The sequence below is a fragment of the Sciurus carolinensis genome, chromosome 7 (assembly GCF_902686445.1).
Source record: "Sciurus carolinensis chromosome 7, mSciCar1.2, whole genome shotgun sequence".
NCBI classification, from domain to species: Eukaryota; Metazoa; Chordata; class Mammalia; order Rodentia; family Sciuridae; genus Sciurus; species Sciurus carolinensis.
In genome coordinates this window covers 53,413,600-53,434,501 of record NC_062219.1, presented here as the reverse complement: position 1 = coordinate 53,434,501, position 20,902 = coordinate 53,413,600, and the positions used below count along the sequence as shown (strand labels likewise).

Sequence of the window (20,902 nt, the reverse complement as noted above, 5' to 3'; positions counted from 1 at the left end):
AGAGACAAAGAATGATTGTAGTCACAGGCAGGGACCAGGTCCCAGAAATGCTCTCCTGGCATGCTATGGGAACTGAGACTTTATCCTACTGGCACTGGGTGGCTCGGAAATGCTTTCTGTTTTAGAGCAGTAGCAATATTGTCAGGGACTGGATTTGAGGCAGGCAAGAATAAAGGTAGTTTTGAAGTTTTTGTATTCATGCACTTTGCATATGATAAGAATTATGAGACTGTTATTTTTGTCTAGATCATTATTTTCCCACTTTCTATTATACTCGTAACTTCAGAAATGTATTTTTAAAAAACTTTTCAGTATCAAAATGTTATATATATGGCAGTTGTAATAAAGTAGTTTGTAGTATTACAAAAGTAGAAACTTTTTATCAAAGAAAATAACTGAAGTATAGAAAAGAGCAATATGAAATGAAACCACCTGGATTAACTCCTTCTGTAGTCAAGGTCTCTTGATATTTAATGCAGGTGTTTTATATCACTTCAGATGGAAAGATCTTTAAAACTCTAGTTATAAAAGAAGGTGTATGTGTATATATGTGTGGGTGCTCCAAGTAATATAACACAAACTAGTAGTGCTGAGTAAAATTTAATAATTAAATCCCCTGTACACACACAGATATGCACATACATAACTGGCGTATGACTGCTATTGATTCAAAATTTTTATTAAATAATCTCCAGGGGAGTTTCTCCAGGGGTGTAGCTCAGTGGCAAAGCACGTGCTTAGCATGTATGAGTACCTGAGTCCAGTCCCCAGCACAAAAAAAAAAAAACTAATATTTCCATTTATGTGTTTTTTCTTCAGCTGTGGGAGGTTTATGGTGACCGGCGTTGTCTGAGAACATTTATTGGTAATACTTCTTTTTTCCCTGGCTATAAATCTGTTTGGGGGAAGACTTTTTAATGAGAGATAACATCAACAACAGTAATTTTACTACACTGATGTAAAAAGGAAAGTGTTCACAGACTTGAACTGAGCCTGTTAGAAGGAGCAAATCTGCCCAAGTAGACAAAGAGAACTAGGAAGCAAGAATAGCAGAAGCAAAGGTGTTATAAGAAAGCACACTGCTTTGGGTGAACCACATATATAGCAGAATTCCAGGGTGTATGTGAGAGACAAAAGTGCAGAGAAAAGTAGTCAAAGAGGAACTAGAGTATGGAGTACTGTGTGTACCATTAATAGAGTTTAGACTATCGTAAGGGCATCAGAGAGCCATTAACAGTTCTTATAGCAAAGTAGCATGATTGGAAGTTTGCAGAAACTTACATACTAGTCTGGAGAGTGCTTTGATTAGAAAAGGTCTAGAAGAAAGGAAATGAATTTGTTATTTCATTAGTCTGGATCAGAGATGGTGAGAGTTTGAACCAAAGCAGCAGAGATAGAGAAGAAATGACCTATTGAGTATTGAAATCAATGGGATCTGGTAACATGGTGTAATAAATGAGAGGAGGGAATCTAGGATGACTCCCAGGTGGCTGGATGAATGGTGGTACTGTTCACCAAAGGAGGGAACAAGAGGATGATGAGGGTTTAGACTCATTGAATCTGAGCTGCCTTTAGGACGTCTAAGTTAAAAAAAAATCAGTAAGTGGTCTGGGCTTGTGGCTCAGTGGTAGAGCGCTCGCCTAGCACGTGTGAGGCACTGGGTTCGATTCTCAGCACTGCATGAAAATAAATAAGTAAAATAAAGCTCTTAAAATAACACAACAAAACAGTAAGCAACAGCCAGATGTTGAACTTGGAAGAGAGGTTGGGAATTGGCAGCTGAGGCATAAGAAGGACAAGATCAAGAGAACTTGAAGTAAAGAGGACCAAAGGGAGGACAGCTGTGTGACAGACTAGCCTTCATGGTAGAGAAAAGTTTATTGTCTTTGTCATTTCATATGAAAGCTCATTACTCTTTCCAAATTTAACCAAACCACATTGAAACTCTGTTTGTGTAAGTCATGGTAGCTCTGTTTTTAGATTAAGTGGGAGTCTGTTCTGCTGTGCTTTGTTAAGATTTTAGGAACTCTGCAAATATATACTATCCAATGTACCATGCAGCCTAAAGGAAGACTTATGGCAAAGCTGTTAGCTGTGTCAGGGGAACAAAATGTCTCTGTCAGATACAGTGGGTTTGGTCTCCATCTACTTCCCCTGTACCGGCAGACCATTTTTCAATAGAAAACTGAAATTCTCCTATGTAGGAAGATTATAGCAGCTTTGACTGGGACTTCTGCTGTAGAATATAATTCCTTATTGCTACGGTACATACTGCCTGACTGGAGTTCAGTGGTATTCCAGACTCAGGGATGCAACATGTGGTTGACAATTTGTGCCATATACATTTTGTACAACTGTACATGTCTTGGTCTTGGTGTGAGTGTGGTGAGAAATAGGAAAGTTTCTGCTTTGTTTGGCCACCTTTGTTTGTATCTGTTAACTTTCAAAAGAATTGATTAGTCTGGCAAGATTAATTTCCAACTAAAGCATAATCAGCACCTTAAAATTAATTTATTCTCAAAATGCTGTCTTAAAATAAGAGCTATATCATATTTAAACTGCTCATTTATCTGGGAGATTCTGAATAACTTTCTGTAAAATTTGATAATATGATCATAATTATCCAAACATACAGTTACCAAACAAGGGCTACAGTTTCCTGAACTTTAGGTTTAAATCATTTTATTTTCACCTGCAACCTAGTGACCAACCTGATAGTGAACCTCCAAATTTCATCATCATTTCTTTTCATTGGCAATAATCAGTCAATTATGTTTCCATAAATTCTTGGCTAGTTGGTCTTCACATGTCTGGACTTCATATTAAGAGTTTTCATGACAATTTAGAAAAGAAGAACTTAGACCTTTTCTCTTGGTGCTTACCAAAATGTTATGCATCAGAATCATCTGAGGAGCATCTTGAAGGGAGAAAAATACCAGTGCACACCCATATTGAATTGTAAGTCAGTAAATCAGAAGATGGGTTCAGTGGTCTTGACTCACTCCTTTCCTTGGGAACCATTGTTTAATGCTGTTTCTGAAGATACAAATCTTGATCTCACTGCCATTTCTGTTGCCTCTGCAGGTCACAGTAAAGCTGTTAGGGACATCTGCTTCAATACTGCAGGAACACAATTCCTTAGCGCTGCCTATGACAGATATCTTAAACTCTGGGATACTGAAACAGGTAAGAATGCACTAATAGGACAGCTTTATCTTCTAAGTTAGCATTTATATGAAACAGTATGTGCTGACTCTGATAAAATGGCACCTTCTCTCACTGCCGATCCTCCCATTTACTATCAGCTAATGTCACAAAATACGTTTGAAAGTTAAAACTCAACTTTATAAGTAGCTCTTTCACTGTGAAACTTTTCTGTATACAATTTATAAAGCAAACGTATTGATAGACAAGCAAATTTGAAGTATTCCCTAGACCATCTAATTGATCTTTTTGTCCTCCTATGTTACTTAGCATGGCACATTACATATAAAGAAGCTCAATAAATGTCTATGAGCAGAATTAAATTTAATTACTCAAATTGATTAAAATGTAAGTCTAAATTCCTGTTGGCCAGCTGGTTTTACATATTGCAGCCATATTAATTGCATCAGTATTTTGTGTCCACTATAATTTTATACTGTTAGAAAATCATCTTTTTTCTTACTGAGTTTTAAGATTATTGATAATAACTAATGTTTAGCAACACTATGCTGAGCATTGATATGCAATAGGTCATGCAATCTTAATATTATCTGTGAGGTATATACTAGTATTACATTATAGATAAGGACACTGAGGCTTAAAAATAACTTTCCAGGGTCATACAGCTAGTAAATGGCACAGTTGGGTTCAAACCAAGATCTCTGATGCCAAAGTCCATGTTCTTCACCTCATTAGCAGTGATTCTCAATTCTGGCTATACATTGTAGTTATCTGAAAAGCTTCAAAATTATTGATGTATGGGTCCAACCTTCAGAGGTCCTTATATGATTGTTCCAGGCTGTGGACTAAATGATTCTATTGTGTAGCCAGGATTGAGAGTGCCCCACTCTGTGGGCTTTTTTAAAAGTCAAGGAATAATACACACGAAGTATATGAAATGCATAAATGTTCAGTGATTTTTATTTTTCCTTTTGGTAACTATATCTATGAACTTGTTTTAACTACCTCAAAAGTGAAGATATAGAACATTTCCAGCATTCAGTAAGTTTCTTATGCCCTTTATCTATTCAACAATTGGTAGCACAGACATACTTTTGAAAAACTATTTTTAATTATTGAAAATCCATGGAGCGGGTCTGGGGATATAGCTCAGTGGAAAAACACTTGCCCAGTATGCATGAGGCCCTGGTTGAATACCCAGTACCATAAACTGAGAAAAGAACAATGCAGTTTTTAACAAAGAATAAACAAATTAATTAAGCAAATGACCTTTCCTCCAAATTAATTAAGCAAATGACCACTAGATCTTAATGCCCCTGTCATCCTCAAGTAGTCAAATTTATTTTTTTATTTAATTTGAGTCTTTTGTTTTAGGACAGTGTATATCAAGATTTACAAACCGAAAAGTACCCTATTGTGTCAAATTCAATCCTGATGAAGATAAGCAAAATCTCTTTGTGGCTGGGATGTCTGATAAAAAGATCGTGCAAGTAAGTCTTTTCCTTCAGTATTTTTATTAAGCTTTCTGAGCTTTACATTGTATCAAGGAATGGAATACAGAATGTTGACACATTTAATGTTTGCTACTTGTAGGGACTGCTGATGCTCTGTTAGTATCTACTAGTAGAAAATAGTTAATTTATAAAAATATGTTAGAGATCTTTTTCTTTTTGACTTTCCAGAATTATATCTCTGTCTTTACCTTTGCTCTTGTTTGCTGTACAGTGGGACATTCGAAGTGGAGAAATTGTGCAGGAATATGATCGGCATTTGGGAGCTGTTAATACCATCGTTTTTGTTGATGAGAATAGGAGATTTGTGAGCACATCTGATGATAAGAGCCTAAGAGTTTGGGAATGGTGAGTTTCCATCAGTAAAAATCTACTTCTTTGGCTAGGCATGGTAGCACACACCTATAATCCCAGCTGCTTGGGAGGCTGAAGCAGAAAGATCACAAGTTTCAGGCCAGCCTGGGTGATTCAGTGAAACTCAGTCTCAAAATAAAATAAACAAAATAAAAATTTTTTAAAAATTTTTAAAAAAATAGGACTGGGGATGTAACTCTGTGTTTACCTAACACACACAAGGCCCCAGGTTCAACCCCCAGTACTGGAAAAGAACAAAAAAGAAAATCTGCTTTATATAAAACAAGCAATTTTAAAATGTGTAGCCAAAGACAAAGCCTGATAATATGCAGTTATTTAAATATTTTTCACAGCTGTGATCCTAGCTTGCCAATCCGTATTTTAACTATTTAAGTACCACAATTCAGAAATAAACTCTAAATTGGCTGCCTTCATAGTTTTGGGATAATCTTTCCAAAGAATACTCAACTGTAATAAAATATCCAAAGAATATTTACCTTGAGTGCTTGTCATATGGTGATAATAGACATTATATTGTGCTATCTTACATTCTTTATTGGTTATTTTATTCATCTTTGCAAAGTAACTGACTGACAAGAAGTAGGGGCCACAAATATATAAACTATATTGGTTATGTAGGAATCCTTGCCTCAGAATAAATGCAAAGAAAATACTGATTATTTCTCAGTTCTTTAAGTGTCTATTTTATGATTATTCAATATTGAAAGTTCCCCCACATCATCATCCTTGTACAAATGTTTTAATTATAGAATATAATCAGAGTATATTGGTTAATTTTGCTTTCCTAGAAGAAAAATCATTTTTCTAAAATCCAAAAATACTAAAGCTAGTTTCATTAAATGTCATAGTTGTTTTATAATTTAGTTGTAAAGAGATACATGATAATCTTTTGGTTAAAATGGATGTGCGCATGGAACTCAGCTTGATTTTATAGCCATTTATGAAGCACAACTCAACGGTGATTACAGTATTGCAAGGACTAGAAAGTGCTTCTTTCTACCCCTAGAAATTGTTATGCTTTAAGAAAGTGGGAAGACTTGAATGATTTCCTCCCCAGACTGAGTCCCTTTGGAGAGCTGAGCAGGCCCTAATCATTGTCAGGACAATTTGGATAATTTAAGAATTAACATAGTTTAATAGCAGTTTCTCCCCACTCCCCACAACTACCACATGCCTGTTAATTATTCCCAACTAGTACAATTGATTGTACTTTGTAGTCACATATAGCATTTTGTTTTTGTTTTTGTTTTCTAGAGAAAATGAAAAATTGTTTTATTGCTTTGCTAGCAAAGGAGAAACACAGGGAACTCCTGTCCCCAGGCTGTTATTCTGCCTATCAGGGTTCGGAACAGGAGGTTATTAAGGAGGTGATCCAAAAGGAATCCTGTTTGGAGAGATTAGGGAGGCAAAATCAGGGAGGGAAAGATTGAAGAGGAAAAGATCAGGGGGAAGACGATCAGAAAGGAGACATCAGGAAGAGAAAGAAACATGTCCATTTTAAAAATAAGTCTCAGTGGCAGAACAGCAAGGGCTATATTCAAAGTATAAAGTGAACTACTGTTGTATTTCCCTACTGTTAATTTCTCCATTCCATTTCTATGGAAAAATAGGCAATGACATCTCCAAGCTGCAAAGTTGAGGGAAGTAACCCGAAGTCCTTGTCCTCTGTCAGGTGGGGCATGGATACTTAGGGCTCAGCATCAGAGCAGTTCCAGAGGTCCATGGTAGCTATTGGCCGGTGATTGGAAAAGGCATATATAGGGCAGGGATCATACGACAACAACAGTAAATAAGACAGCAAAGCATTACTTTTTTGTAAATAATTAGCACAAGAGCAATTTATATTTCATTTAGTCTCTGCTTAAGGTGGACTCCAACATGTCATTTGGACACCAAGGTTTACATAAATCATCTTTTTTTTTTTTATTTTTTTTTTTAGTTGGCAATAGACCCTTGTTTTACTTACTTACTTATTTATTTTGATGATCCAATAGAGGCTTTAATGAATGAATCAGAGAATAAACTCCCAACCTTGAAGCAAAACAATTTCTTCTCTCTCCACTTACCAGGGAAAACATTCGACCTTTGGTTTTTTGGGATTGGCTTATTTCACTTAGCATGATATCTCCAATTCCATCCATTTATTTGCAAATGCCATAATATTATTATTCTTTATGACTGAAAAATATTCCATTGTGTATATATACCACAGTTTCTTTATCCATTCATCTGTTGCAGGGCATCTAGGTTGGTTCCACAATCTAGCTATTGTGAACTGAGCTGCTATAAAATTGATGTGACTGTGTCCTATTTCAGATGCTTGTGTTATTTATGAAACACCATGTTCCCCAGATTCTCTACAAAGATGTTTGTTTAAAAATTCAAATTACTTCAAAGTTCACTGAAAATTTTGGAATGCACTTGAGAAAATGGAGCCCCCTAGGGGAATTTCAGAACTGAGACTTGAGATTGCTCACCCTAGGGGAAAGCTGAGTGGACTCCCATTCATGACAGTCCAAGTTTGTCAGGCCAGAGCTTTTTGAGGTGACTTGGTTGTTGGGACGAGAAAGCCACAGAAGGTGATATAAGGTGGGGAGCTAGTTCAGTGGTAGAGTGCCTACGGAGCATGAAAAGGCCCTGGGTTCCATCCCCAGCGGGAAGGAAGAAATGAAGGGCTTTCATTTAACCAAATAGTTGGACCACCTTCAACACTAGCTGGAAAGTTCTATGTGAATATAGTTACTGTGCCAAATCACCAGTGCAATGTTTCCTACTAAAGAGAAGATTAAAAGGGTTTCCATGGGTAGTACAAATAACAGCAACTAACATATCTGTTCTCTAAATGTGGATATTGTATTACAAAGAGGAACAGGATCAGAGGCTTTGTGGTCAGAGCCTGTCTGAACAGCTGATTTTTCTATACATCTTTGAAGGCTGCTAGGTTCTCCAAGATAAACTGGCTGAAGCTTTTAACTTCAGGGTTTAGACAGTGGGTAAGCTTAACATCATGGTCTGGCTTCATTTGAAAACAGTGAAACATATCAGCCAATTCCTTTGCTACAGAGAATACCAACTTTCCATAGGCCACCGGAGAGATCTTTGCATCTCGAACTTCTTTCCCCAGTCTCTTGGACAAAACATCAGCATATTGCTGCGTTGTTAGTGCTTCCGCACTGAGACCCATAGCCTTGCCTATAAACTCCTCTGGAGAATTTAAAATGCTGGAGACAGCTGCTCCAACATCGGCAACAGAGAAACAATGCATTGGTTCATCCCACCTGGGCAGTGCTAAGGTGTAGTAATCTCCATCAGGGGCTTTCACCAGCTTCCACATGATGAGAAGGGTTTCAAAGTAAACCGGCAAGTAGACATTGGTCATGGGAACACCAATGGACCAGAAATACTACTCCACCTCTCCCTTCCCATCAAAGTGTGGCACCTGCAACTTGCCCCTAATCAGCAGCTTCATGTTTTCCAGGCCACTGTACACTGCATGCTTCACCCCCAGGCACTTGGCGGTGTCTGCCACCCACTTTCCCTGACACTGTCCTTGTCTTTGCTGCAATGCTCCCAGAAGTTGGTCACCATGAAGGCCCCATAGGCTTCTTTTAAGGCGGCCTCAACTAACACTTTGTCATTCAGGTTGCATTTTACCACCTCAGTATCAGGACTTTGCAGCACCTAGGTGCTTGGTCGAGTCACATCCCTCATCAGTGCTCTCACTGCAAAATGTTTGCTCTCCAAAAGGGCATTGGCCATGGAGCCTTCCAGAGTCCTGTTGCTCCACACACTACAACTACTTTCCTGTTGGCCATATTCCTGGGCAAAGGAAGAACTAATGGAGTAGCAGAACTTTCCCCTGGAGCAGACACAGCTGAAAAGTAGTCTTCTTTCTTGTGTCTATTTTATTTATTTATATGTGGTGCTGAGAATCAAACCCAGTGCCTTGCACATGCTAGGCAAGCGCTCTGCCACTGAGCCAGAACCCCAGCCCTACATAAGTCATCTTAAATCATTTGCACAGTACTCTTTCTTAAACATGGCTTTTTTGTTTTATATATGTTAACAGGTTAATTATACTTAAACATTTAGATGTTTCTACTTTCAGATGACATTTCAGCTCCCTTTTTAAATGTAGAGTGGTGTAAAAGAAATTGGTAAATATTTAAATGTTAGCTTTTTATCCCCCTCTTGTATCTTAAGAAATATTGCTAAAAAGTCATGATACTATTTTGTTACAAATGATGACAGCCTTAAGATTTCTGAGTAACCTTTACTTAATATTAGAAGTTATCACTGTTGTAATCATTAGTGATGTTACATTTGTGGAACCCTTTTTATATGCCAGTCACTATGCTAAGTGTTTTACCTGAACTCTGATTTAATGTACAATCTTATGAGATAGGTACATTTTTTATTCCCATTTTTAAGGAAACTGAGACAGGTTAATTGATTTGCCCAAGGTTACATGGGACAGGAAGGGACAAAATTCAAACTGGGGTCAAACCAATTCCAAAACTCAAGTTCTTAATTATATGGCTGATTACTAGATAAATGAAGGGACTGATAGAAAGAGAATGCCACTCATATCTGGTTTGATTAGTGAGAAAGCAATAAATGTGAGGATCAGTCTTGTTACAAAGGCAAATAAGAAGCAAAACCAGTACAGGACGCCCAAAAGTCTTATAGCCACCACCAAGAGTAATTACTAGTGATTCTGGCAGCTTGCATAGAAGGGAAGCCCTCATGTCCTCAGAGAGAGAAAGCTGACCCAGCTGCAGGAAAATTAACAGCACTAGGGCCTTTAGACAAGTGGTGCTTACCAAGCTTATCTTTCCCTCTTCCTGCTTAGAGTAGCATAATGAGACAAGAAAACAAACCAAAGGAACCCTGGCTTTCTTAAACAACACAATCCAAATTAAGACTATTATGTAGTTCTGAAGGAGAATTGGAGGTTATATTCAGTATTCAGCAGCTGTGGCATTTTAACTGGCTAAATGCATGAAATGTCAGTGTCATGTTTATTCCCAAAGGTGTTTATTTTGGTAAAATATTTTTAAAAGGAAATTTTACAGAGGTTAACACTCCTGTTTATCTTTTATTCTTAAATTTTCAGACTTGTTTTTTATGAATACATTTCCAAACTAAAGATTATTTGAAGATGAGTTACTGGTTTATTATACTGCATTACAGTATCTAATTAGAAAAGTGTTGTGTTTATTAAATTTAACTATGCCTAGCAGACATTTTTACTAGAAGTAATGAAGTCCACAGAGGAGTTCAGATTCAATTGTTGTTCTAGACTTTGTTGTACCAAGATTCTTTAAAATAAAGATCCATTTGAGTTTTTGTTTATGTATGATAAAACTGATTAATATGAACCTGAAATATGGTCAGTTTAAGTTAGAAAATGTCCTTATATTTCAATCCATATCATAAATTTTTTAGCAACTAATATAATAAATACGAGGAGAGAAAAAACATGATTTTTTTTTGACCAAGGCTCTTTTTTTAATAGATGTCAGATCTCACTGCTTCCTTAGAGGTATGAGAATTGGTGATCTGATAGTGTTATTTCCTATTATGCCTGGGAATTTTTTTCCTCTAAGACCCAAAGAGAAGTTTTCTCTAATCATTTGTTCCTTCTTAGAGATGTTTGTATAAATGAATAGAGAAAATTCCCACATGAAGCAAAGTATCATTATTATTGTTGTTATCATTATCATTATTTTCTAATTAATCAAAGTATTGAAACTTGAGTGATAGCTTGAAATTGAAATTGCTGTTTCATATTGTATTATTCATCAGATCACATTTTCCAGACATTACTCTGTAAAAAACATTTTTAGTCTCATGAGAAACAATAGGATCAAACTCCTTTTAGAATTATTAAATAATTTTTATGGAGAATACTAAAAATGAAAAGGCTAGAACTTTGGATGGTTCTAAATTTAGGTGACTGTGCATATTTGTTGACTTTGTTTTATCCTTTGTATCACTCACATGAGAAATTTGGTTTTGTTTTTATTGGGTTTTTGTTTGTTTGTTTTTTGCTGTACCATACACTTTTGAAATGCTCCACACGTATTTTGAAAACAGTCTAGGCACCAAGCACTAAATCTCCCTAGCCTTGGTCATTATTTCTGGATGGAATAGGCCAGATCCCTACAGGTCTGCCTGCTATCTGCTTGCATTGATGAGGTAAAGTAACATTCCCTGTAGGCTTGCTCAGACATCTTGTTCCCACCTACCTTAGTACCTTTTAAGATGAGTTATTAAAGATGTTTTAATATTTTTTTAACATTAAGGTCAAAGTTGAATTCTCAGAGTTTGAAAATAAAATCAGTTGTTTCATGGAAAGTCATTTAAAAAGTAAAAACTTTAATAAGGGATACAATGTTAATTTATGATTATCCTTTCTCTACGAAGTTTAATGAAAAGGTCTAATAAATATGTTATTTCAAGAGTTCGCTTTTATTTCAATACTGTACCTTTAATTCTATACCTTTATTTCAGAGATAATTTTCCTACTAAAGGTTTTTTTTTTTTTAATTTGCTTGTATTGATATGCTATTTTAAAATTTAGGGATATCCCTGTGGATTTCAAGTACATAGCAGAACCCAGTATGCATTCAATGCCTGCAGTGACTTTGTCTCCAAATGGTAAGTTTGTGCATAGAATGTGATCTTAAATGAGTTCCTAAAACAACAGTGTAATTGCCATATTCATAAGAACTTTGACCTTTCCCTCCCAGAGGAAGTTTATCTCAATGTCATACTTACATAAGGAAATTCTTTCAATATTAGAAATAATTACTGATTTTCATATGTGAGTCACCTCACCCACTCTCCTGTTTTGAAAAAATAAACAGTTTTCAGCTAACATTGAGCATCTAAGAATTCTATCTCACTAGGGTTTTGTCATTGTTGTTTTAATCTCCCAATAGAATCAGTTTCCATAAATCGTTTAATAAGCTTCACTTTCAAGGGGTTAGGAATTTTGGTCTGAGTTTCACTAATGAGAACACCTTAGCAATTTATTAGGATTTTCTCAAATAAATATTTTAAAAGATAAATTATTTAGTACTGTTTCCTACTCAATAGTCCATTGTCTTTTAAGTGCAAGATAATTTGTGCTGCAGACATACTGAAAATACATTGATATGATTAAAGCTGTATATGAGGATATTAAAGTAGAAGGTCTGAGGTTTGGGGAACATCATCTTTGAAGCAACTGTTAACTCACATAGTTACTGTAAATGTAAAACAAGGTCAAAGAGACAAAGAAGTGTCTGTTCCTCCATTGGGACATCTGCCACAGGCAGGGTGAAAATAGTTATTAAGTGCCCTATCATTCTTCTGAGAAGAGCAGCCTTAACGGGATCCTTCTTTGGTAATCACAATATTATGTACTTTTCTTATCATGTTTGTGCCCATCTTGAACAGGCCAATGGTAGGATTTTTCTTAGTAATGTTTACAAATGTGTAAGACACAAGTAAATATTGTAATTTAGGGTTTAAGGACTTTGGTGAATCCTGGGTACATAAAAGCACTTTTAAAAATAATTACTGTAATTTTGTTAATCATTTTTTTGTAGCCGTTTTATTTGATAATCAGAGATTTTCTTACCAGAGTAATCTGTCTTTATTTTATAATTATCAGAAATAGGTTATTTTTTCCCTTGCTTCTGTTATCTGTACCAACTACAAATTAATTTCACTTTATAAATTTTAATTTAGTTCTGTTAAAACTAAGCTTGGAATTTCTGTATTTCCTTTTATTTGAAGAGTACTCAATGATAATGGGATCATAGGAGCAGAATACATTACTTAATGTATAAATAACTCTTGCCAGTGACATATTTGTCACACTTAACAGATGGCTTGGTAAGTTTTTTCCTAATATAATAAAGTACTACAAAAAATAATAATGACAGCAAACATTTAAAATAAAATTTCTTATTTTAATTTTTTTAGTCTTTCTCTAAAACATCTCATTTATTGACTTTACAGGGAAATGGCTAGCATGCCAATCAATGGACAATCAAATCTTAATTTTTGGAGCACAGAACAGATTCAGATTAAATAAGAAAAAAATTTTTAAGGGACATATGGTAGCAGGCTATGCTTGTCAAGTGGACTTTTCACCAGACATGAGGTAAATTTAAATCTTCTGATCTGTTCTCATGTTCAGATATATGATATAATATAAACTGTCATTGTACAAATAACAATACTTCACAAATCACTTTCACATATTTAATTGTATGAGAACTGTTTAATCTATCAAAATGCCAGATAAAAGGTAATAACAAGTTACAAAAATTATATTTTGCTTTTCTGTAGATTTTATTACAGTATATATCCTTATATTACTTAGTCCTATGCCCTTTAACCACCTATAAATCCCTGTTTGTATCAACAATGCCTTATTCTCTCTTTGCTTTTCTAAGCAAGGCCAGGAGTGTTACAATTACTATATTGCTATGATTGGGTGAACACCAGAAGAATAAATTGTATATTATAATGTTGACGGGAACAACTTTACTACAGCTTATCTGTGCTAAAAACTGAAACCCAGCTTTTGAATATTTCTAGATCACACTTGATTCATGAAGCTTAGTTTTGTTAAAGAGTGAAATTCCACATTTCTTTCCCATTCTTCATTAAAATATATAGATAAAGATAATTCAGAAATTCCTATAATTGAGCATTGACTCAATCTTAGATTTATTCAAAGGATATTGAAGATAAAAAGTAATTATGAAGGTAGTAAAGTTTTCTGTGGTAGAATGTATCTCATATATTCACTGACTATATGTGAAAATTGGTTCTTCTACACTATTCTGACTGGCCAGAGACTGTGATGCATCATTTATTATGGTCCCTGGGATTCCCAGTGTCCCAGTTAAAAATAATTTTCTACTCTTTGATTGGTAACTCAATAGGGACATTTTTGTAGAAAGTCAAATTATAGACTGCTTTATGTTCTACCTTATTATTCTGAGTTTTATATATTTACCTTGTTTTTTTATGTTAAAGTGAAAAAATGAGATCTGCCTCTGTTCTTCATCCACTTTACCATTTGAAGGTATTTGAAAAGTAATAATTTTGAACTTTTCTTTCTGTTGCAGCTATGTGATTTCAGGAGATGGAAATGGAAAATTAAACATTTGGGACTGGAAGACCACAAAACTCTATAGCCGGTTTAAAGCTCATGATAAAGTGTGTATAGGTGCAGTATGGCATCCTCATGAAACATCTAAAGTCATTACATGTGGTTGGGATGGTCTCATTAAATTGTGGGATTAATGGGATTAGTCCTGAAATGATCTAGGATCATTTTTGATCCAATGTCATATTTAACTATATTTAATTATTAAATGTGTTGGATGACAACTTGATTTATACATAATGTTTTCCTTATGAAGTTGATCCATTGTTTAAAAAAAGCTTTGTAAATTTGCTTCATTTAATTTCATTGGCAACTTCATTTTATTCTTTATAGTTGTTATTTATACAAAGAATGACCGTTGACTTTCTATTCAATGAGTAGCTGTTGTTGGCAGGCAGTTGGGGTTTATCCCCATGGCATTGCTGAAAAGATCTCTTTGAGGTCAAGAAAGAATCCCTAGTGGTTTGGGATCCTAGGGGAAATAATGTAATTAATGACTCAGAAAGGCACCATTTAATCATCTATTCAAAAGGGCAGTAAAGACCAGGGATGATATAATTTAATATGTATCAAAGAAGGATAAAACTCCCACAATTACTGTTCCCATTATTTTCAGTGTGTCCAATTCGAATCCTTTGACTTCATGAGTCCCACTATTTGTTATGACATATGTTATATATTTTTAGTTGTAAGTCACTAACCTTTGACTGCAGCATTCCTATAATTTTTAACAATGTAAAATAAAAATCAGAATTCTTTTCTCTATTTTCTAAATGATCAATATAGACAGGGCTACTGTAAGCAAAAAGTTATATTATTTCTAAAGATAGAACTCAAGAGAATGCACCAAGGCTTTGAATTTTATTACTATTCACTGTCAGTAAGGACCTGGCTACACTTCCAGAAATCAGGATCTCCTAAGATCATTGTTTCTACCATGTCACTACTAAAATACTCCTTCTACAATTTAGGGTATGAGGGCATAATCCAGAATGTCAGTTTGTAATTTCTGTGAAGTCGTATGTTTTGTCTTTAAAATTATTCTGATTTTACGTACAACTGAACTTTTTAAGGTTAAAAAGTACTAAACTTCTTTTAAAATCTTTGAAAAAAAAATAATGCTAAAAGAAGATGGCTAGACTTTACCAGTTTGAGAATAGCGTCCTGGTTGTGAAAAAAGAAAAGTTTAAAAATTTCAGATTATGAAATCAAGGTAGTCTCTCAAATACAGTGGCTAATGGTACTTAAAGTTTGACAAGCCATTTCTCCTGTTTCAAGTCTATATCAGATTGGTTTATAACTGTGAAGAGTACTGACTTGAAGAGCAAAATCATGTCAAATGTTGATAACCTGAGTCATGTGCATTAAGCTCTGAGTCATGTGCATGTTCCTTTCCCTTAGAGAGCTTTCATTTTTAAAATTAAAAATTTTTAAATATGACCAGACCTTGTACCCACGTATAAATGAGCTTCAAAGAAGAAAATAGAAAAAGAGAATAAAAATAAAGATGGAGGAGGTATAGTTTTTGATACACAGGCACACAAAGAAATAGAAGCACACTGCCTAGATGCTGCCATTTTTGTATGTGCCCAGGAAGGGTGGCAGATAAGAGGAAAGAATTCAGACAAGACCTTTCTTTAGTCCCAATCACGGGTAAAACAAATGAATTATTGAAATGTGACGGGACAAAAAGAATCCATACATTTAAACTGTTGTTCAGCACTAGTATTGTATATGTTACAAATCGTAATTTCTAAATCTGGATTTATTTTATTGTTTTTTGACTGTTTCTAAACTAAGTAACTGTATATAAAAGTTCTCTTTTTTGAAAAGATCCTATTTTTGAATAAAGCATTTTTTTGTAGAAAGTGTTGTTGAAATGTTCTTTGTTAGTTTCCTTTTAAGTCTTAAGTCTGTTGAGACACCAGAGTAAATGTGTCAAATGGAAAAAAAAATGATACTTTAGAGGTGGTTGCAGTATGCTTAGTAATGTATTTATTTTAATTAAGTGATAAAAATAGAAGGCAGTACCCTTAGAGCATTTAGTGGTGTGCTAGGTCATGGTTACACCCAATTTTAGAGTACATAAACAAGTGGGGTTCTTTTTCAGCATAAAAAATGTCTCTAGATCAGTTGTTGGTCATACCAGGATAGGTTTCTTCCTAAAAGTTAGAATAAAAGTGATGGTTTAGTGAAAATGTAATTGAGTAAATATTCAAATATTGAAGCACAAGCTGGGAATATTTTGTCTTAAATAAGGAGCCAATTTTAAGATAAAGAACTGTGAGAAGCATTAAACAGGCTCATTTTTAAGTAGAAACATAGAGTGGTTTTGAGGACACATTATAGGGCTGCTTGGTATCCTTAGCATGTTTATAAATTAAAACCTAAAAGAAAGCATTCACAGTTAGGTATCAAACCCTTGAATGGCAACCATAAAGATCATACACCAGCAACAAATTACAAAGGCTGTCCTTGAAGACCAGTGTGAACTGAGTCATCTCCAACAGAATCAGATAGGAATTGTGTTGCTTACCCAGATATAAAATTCAGAAGAAAGAAATGTATAGTTACAGGAGCCATGATGAATTCAGGTATGGGGTAAAGTAGCATCCAGGTTACAATATCCATCAGCAGTCTTAAATGTGGGTCTCAAGGTGAAACCTGGGTAACACTGATGTCATATTTTATCAGAGGCATGTATTTTTTACATTTTGACATCTTTGAATAGGACTACAGTTAAAATCAAGGATTCATCATTTTTAATTGCCAGCATTCTTAGTTGATCATAAAATAATTAATTAAATACAGTATAAACAAAGCAAGTACTAAGGGTCCTGAGAGGAAGAGAAAATCCAATAGTAGGAAGCTGTCTATCACAGCGCTTGGTTCAGAATTCATGTTATGAAATGTTGGTTTAATCCATGGATAAATAAACTGAATGAACTAACAAAAGATTACAATAAAAATGAGATGATTGATACATAGATACAAACACATATATATGAAATCCCTGGGAATCTTTTTTAAAATGCATAATTCTTATTTCCAATGCAGTCCTTAGAAACTCAGCTGGTGAAAAATACATACATGTGTGTTTGTGTGCATGCTTATATTTATACCTTCCATATGCATAGTCACTTTAATAATTGTGGAAACAATTTTTTAACCCTAAAAACTACAATTTTATCTGGAACTTAAGGTAATAGAAATCATAGACTTACAGCCAGAGCCCTTGAAATGGCTTCATATTTAAGGCAGTAGGTTAAAGAGATGACTTTCTGATTCAATAGCTTCCTATAACTGCAAAAACTGTCTTCAAAGGAACTTTTAAATTCCCCACTCCCATCTCTCCAATCCCCAGCATTTTAGATTTTTAGATGTAGAGGACTATCTCAGAACTCAAACATTTTAAATTTATGTTCAAGTACAGTGCTGGCCAATGGAAATATGTGGGTCATACATGTAATTTCAACTTTCCTAATAGCCAGTTTTTTAACGGAGAATTAATCTTACTAATATTATTTTATCTAATATCCAAAGTTTTATTTCAGCATGTGCCCAATTATTTTAAAAATTAATAACTCTCCTATTTTTCATACTGTCTTTGAAATCCAGTATATATTTTATACTGACAGTTCATGTCAATTCAGACACGAAATTTTCATTAAAAATTTTATCTTTCATACACAGATTTACCTCCCAAATTATTCTAAATATACCTAATTTTTTTCCAATAACTCAAATATAGAATTTTTAATTTGAAGTAATTAAAGGAAATATCATTTTAAATGAGTGGAACTCAATGGTAGACCACATGCTTTGCAAGTGTGAAATCCTGGATTCAAATCTCAACACTTAAAACAAAATTCATTTCCTCAGTCAGCCACATTTTAAGTGTGTCTAGTGGCTACCATATTGCATGGTATTATCTTAGTGCCACTTTTTTACAGAACAGCTCAGATATTCAGCTTTACTGCCTCATCTTCTGAAAGATTATAAGGTTAAAACAGTTCATAAAATAACTTTTATAAGGAATATAAATGTCCACTTTTTTTTTTTTTGCTATATTTTGTGTAGTTTCTTCAAATCTGTTGTCCAGTTCACTTTAAGGTCTCTTCAACTGTGTCTAATCTGCTGTTTAATCCATTTGATTTCTCATTTCAGCAACTATTTTCCTTTTTGGAAGGTACTTGTTTATATCTACCTATTCTTTTTCGTAGTGTTTTGTTTTCTTATGGTTTCTATGTAGTCTTTTAGGACTAAAATCATGTTAAGCAGTTTATATTATAGTTTAAGATTGTTCAGTTAAGTACTTGACTGAAAATTCCCATATTCCTTATGTTTGTAAACTCTACCTCACTAGGGACCATTTTCTTTCCTTACCACTTGTAATATTTGTTATAAACTCATCTTAGCTGAGTCTTATTTTTCTGAGTAAATAAATCCCTTGTAGCCCGGATTGGCATATGTCCCTTCGGAGTGGTTTTGCATCTGCTTCTATCATGGTACCCTCAAGGTGTCAAACCTAGAACCAGGTTTTTATCATAATTTCTCAGTTTATGGTTTCGCTCACCATATGATTAGGACAAATTCAGTTATTGAATTTGAACAGGTCTGAGGTTTTAGTTTCTCAAGAGAAATGTTTATTTGCACTCAGAGCTATAGTGGAGATTAAGCTTCTTTATGCTGTAGGTATGGTAATTTAAAAAAAAATTTTTTCATTTGTTCTAATTAGTTACACATGATAGCAGAATGTATTTTGACATGTTATACCTATATGGAGTATACTTTCTCATTCTGGTTGTACATGATGTAGAATTACATTGGTCAGGTAATCATATATGCACATAGGATAATAATGTTCAATTCATTCTATTCTCTTTCCTACTCCCATTCCCTCTCCCTTCTCTTTATTCCCCTTTGTCTAATCCAAAGTACTTCTTTTCTTCCCTTACCCTTCTCCCTTTATTGTGAATTAGCATCCACATATCAGAGAAAACATTTGGCCTTTGGTCTTTTGAGATTGGCACATAAATTGGAGAAAAGACAGCCTCTTCAACAAATGGTACTGGGAAAACTGAAAACCCATATGTAGCAAAATGAAATTAAACACCTATCTCTCACCCTGCACAAAACTCAAAGTGGATCTGGTTGCTCACCATATGATTAAGGAATTAGAACAGAGATCCTACACCAAATAGAAGAAAAAGTAGGCCCAAATCTTCACCATGTTGACTTAGAACCTGATTTCTTTAACAAGACTTCTGACGTGCAAAAAGTAAAGTTATGTATGGGATTTTTAGTTCCCTTTTCCATTGAAATTGTATCCCTCCAAATGTCCCAATCGCCCCTACCCCTACCACCCCGAACGCCAGGCCTTATCTCTAGTGCTCTAGGCCTCTAACCATTTCTGTTACACTAAAGCCGGAGGGTGGCTGCCATGTGGGTTCCTGCTGTACCCCCTGCTCTAGGCTCCCTCTGGGCTTTTTGTGTCTGAAGATTTTTCTTTCTTGGACATTCAAGCGCACACGTATGCACTCACACACGTGTGGAAGGATGTTTGGGAGGATATGAAGTTTATTTAGTATTTAGTATATGTTTAGATGCTATCATGTTATTGGGACAGCTTAAAACAAGTATAAAGTTAGTGCAGTCTGTGAAACCTGATTCTGATTTTAAGAACCATGAGTTTAATAAGTACATGATCTAAACAAAGTACTTTTACCAAGGGCATTTCTCTTGGTGACTGAAGAACTATCATCATGGATTCATTTTCTCTCTGGACTCTGGAATTTCTTATGCATAAGCACACCATTCAGATTCTTTTGAATTTTATCCAAAGACTTCCCTTATAGCACATCTTGGTCCATTTGGGCTGCTAAAAGAAAATACTTGAAGACAGGTAATTTATAAATAACAAATGTATTACAGTTCTGGAGGCAAGGATGTCCAAGATGAAGGTGTCAACAGATTCAGTGTTTGATGAGGGCTTACCCTCTGCTTCAAAGATGGTACCTTCTTGCTGTTTCCTCACATGGTGAAGGGGGAAACGTGCTCATGAAGGCGCCAACCTCATGACCTAATCTCCTCCCAAAGGACTGGTCTATTAATACTAACACAGAGGGGATTAGATTTCAAGATATGAATTTTAGAGGGACAAGCATTCAGACACTAGCAGCACACAAATTGAGAAATAATCCTATTGTCTAATTCTCCTCTGATCACAAAATCAAAATAATGAAATTTTCAAGCTAGAAGAAACTTTACAAGTTAAATATTCTAACCTAAGAAAAGAAAATAGTCCAAGAAAGGCAATGATTTACTTGATATAATGGAGCTGCTTAGTAGCAGTGTCAAGATCGCCTTTTTCTTTCACCCTATTATCCTGCCTGTACATAATGTCATTTAATTGTGTATTCTTACAACTCAGACTTGTGACATAATCTTTGTGGCTTCCAGCTTCCTGTCTCTGTTAGGTTGTTTAAAAGAAACAGCTACTTAAGATAATGTTTCATTCTTCAGTGAAACAGAGTCTGTACCCGAAGACATTCTCAGGATTCCTTCCTTTAGAGTAAGACCCCCATCGCTATCTCTGTGCCCACAGGGAAATTTTCTTGATTCATACTTTAGTCTTGAGAATCTATCTTTTCTCACCTTGATTTTGCTCTTTCAA

The 20,902-nt window shown here is 34.9% G+C and overlaps 1 protein-coding gene across 1 annotated transcript in view; it reads left to right on the top strand.

Annotated features, from left to right (window-relative positions):
* The window catches only part of Cdc40 (cell division cycle 40), a 42,641-nt gene extending 26,553 nt beyond the window's left edge, over positions 1-16,088 (top strand). The window contains exons 9-15 of the mRNA XM_047559142.1: positions 820-865; positions 3,085-3,186; positions 4,540-4,655; positions 4,891-5,024; positions 11,638-11,714; positions 13,065-13,209; positions 14,186-16,088. Coding sequence (XP_047415098.1) covers positions 820-865; positions 3,085-3,186; positions 4,540-4,655; positions 4,891-5,024; positions 11,638-11,714; positions 13,065-13,209; positions 14,186-14,363 — 798 coding nt within the window. The 3' untranslated portion in view covers positions 14,364-16,088. The remainder of the gene's footprint in view (positions 1-819; positions 866-3,084; positions 3,187-4,539; positions 4,656-4,890; positions 5,025-11,637; positions 11,715-13,064; positions 13,210-14,185) is intronic.
* The last annotated feature ends 4,814 nt before the right edge of the window (positions 16,089-20,902 follow it).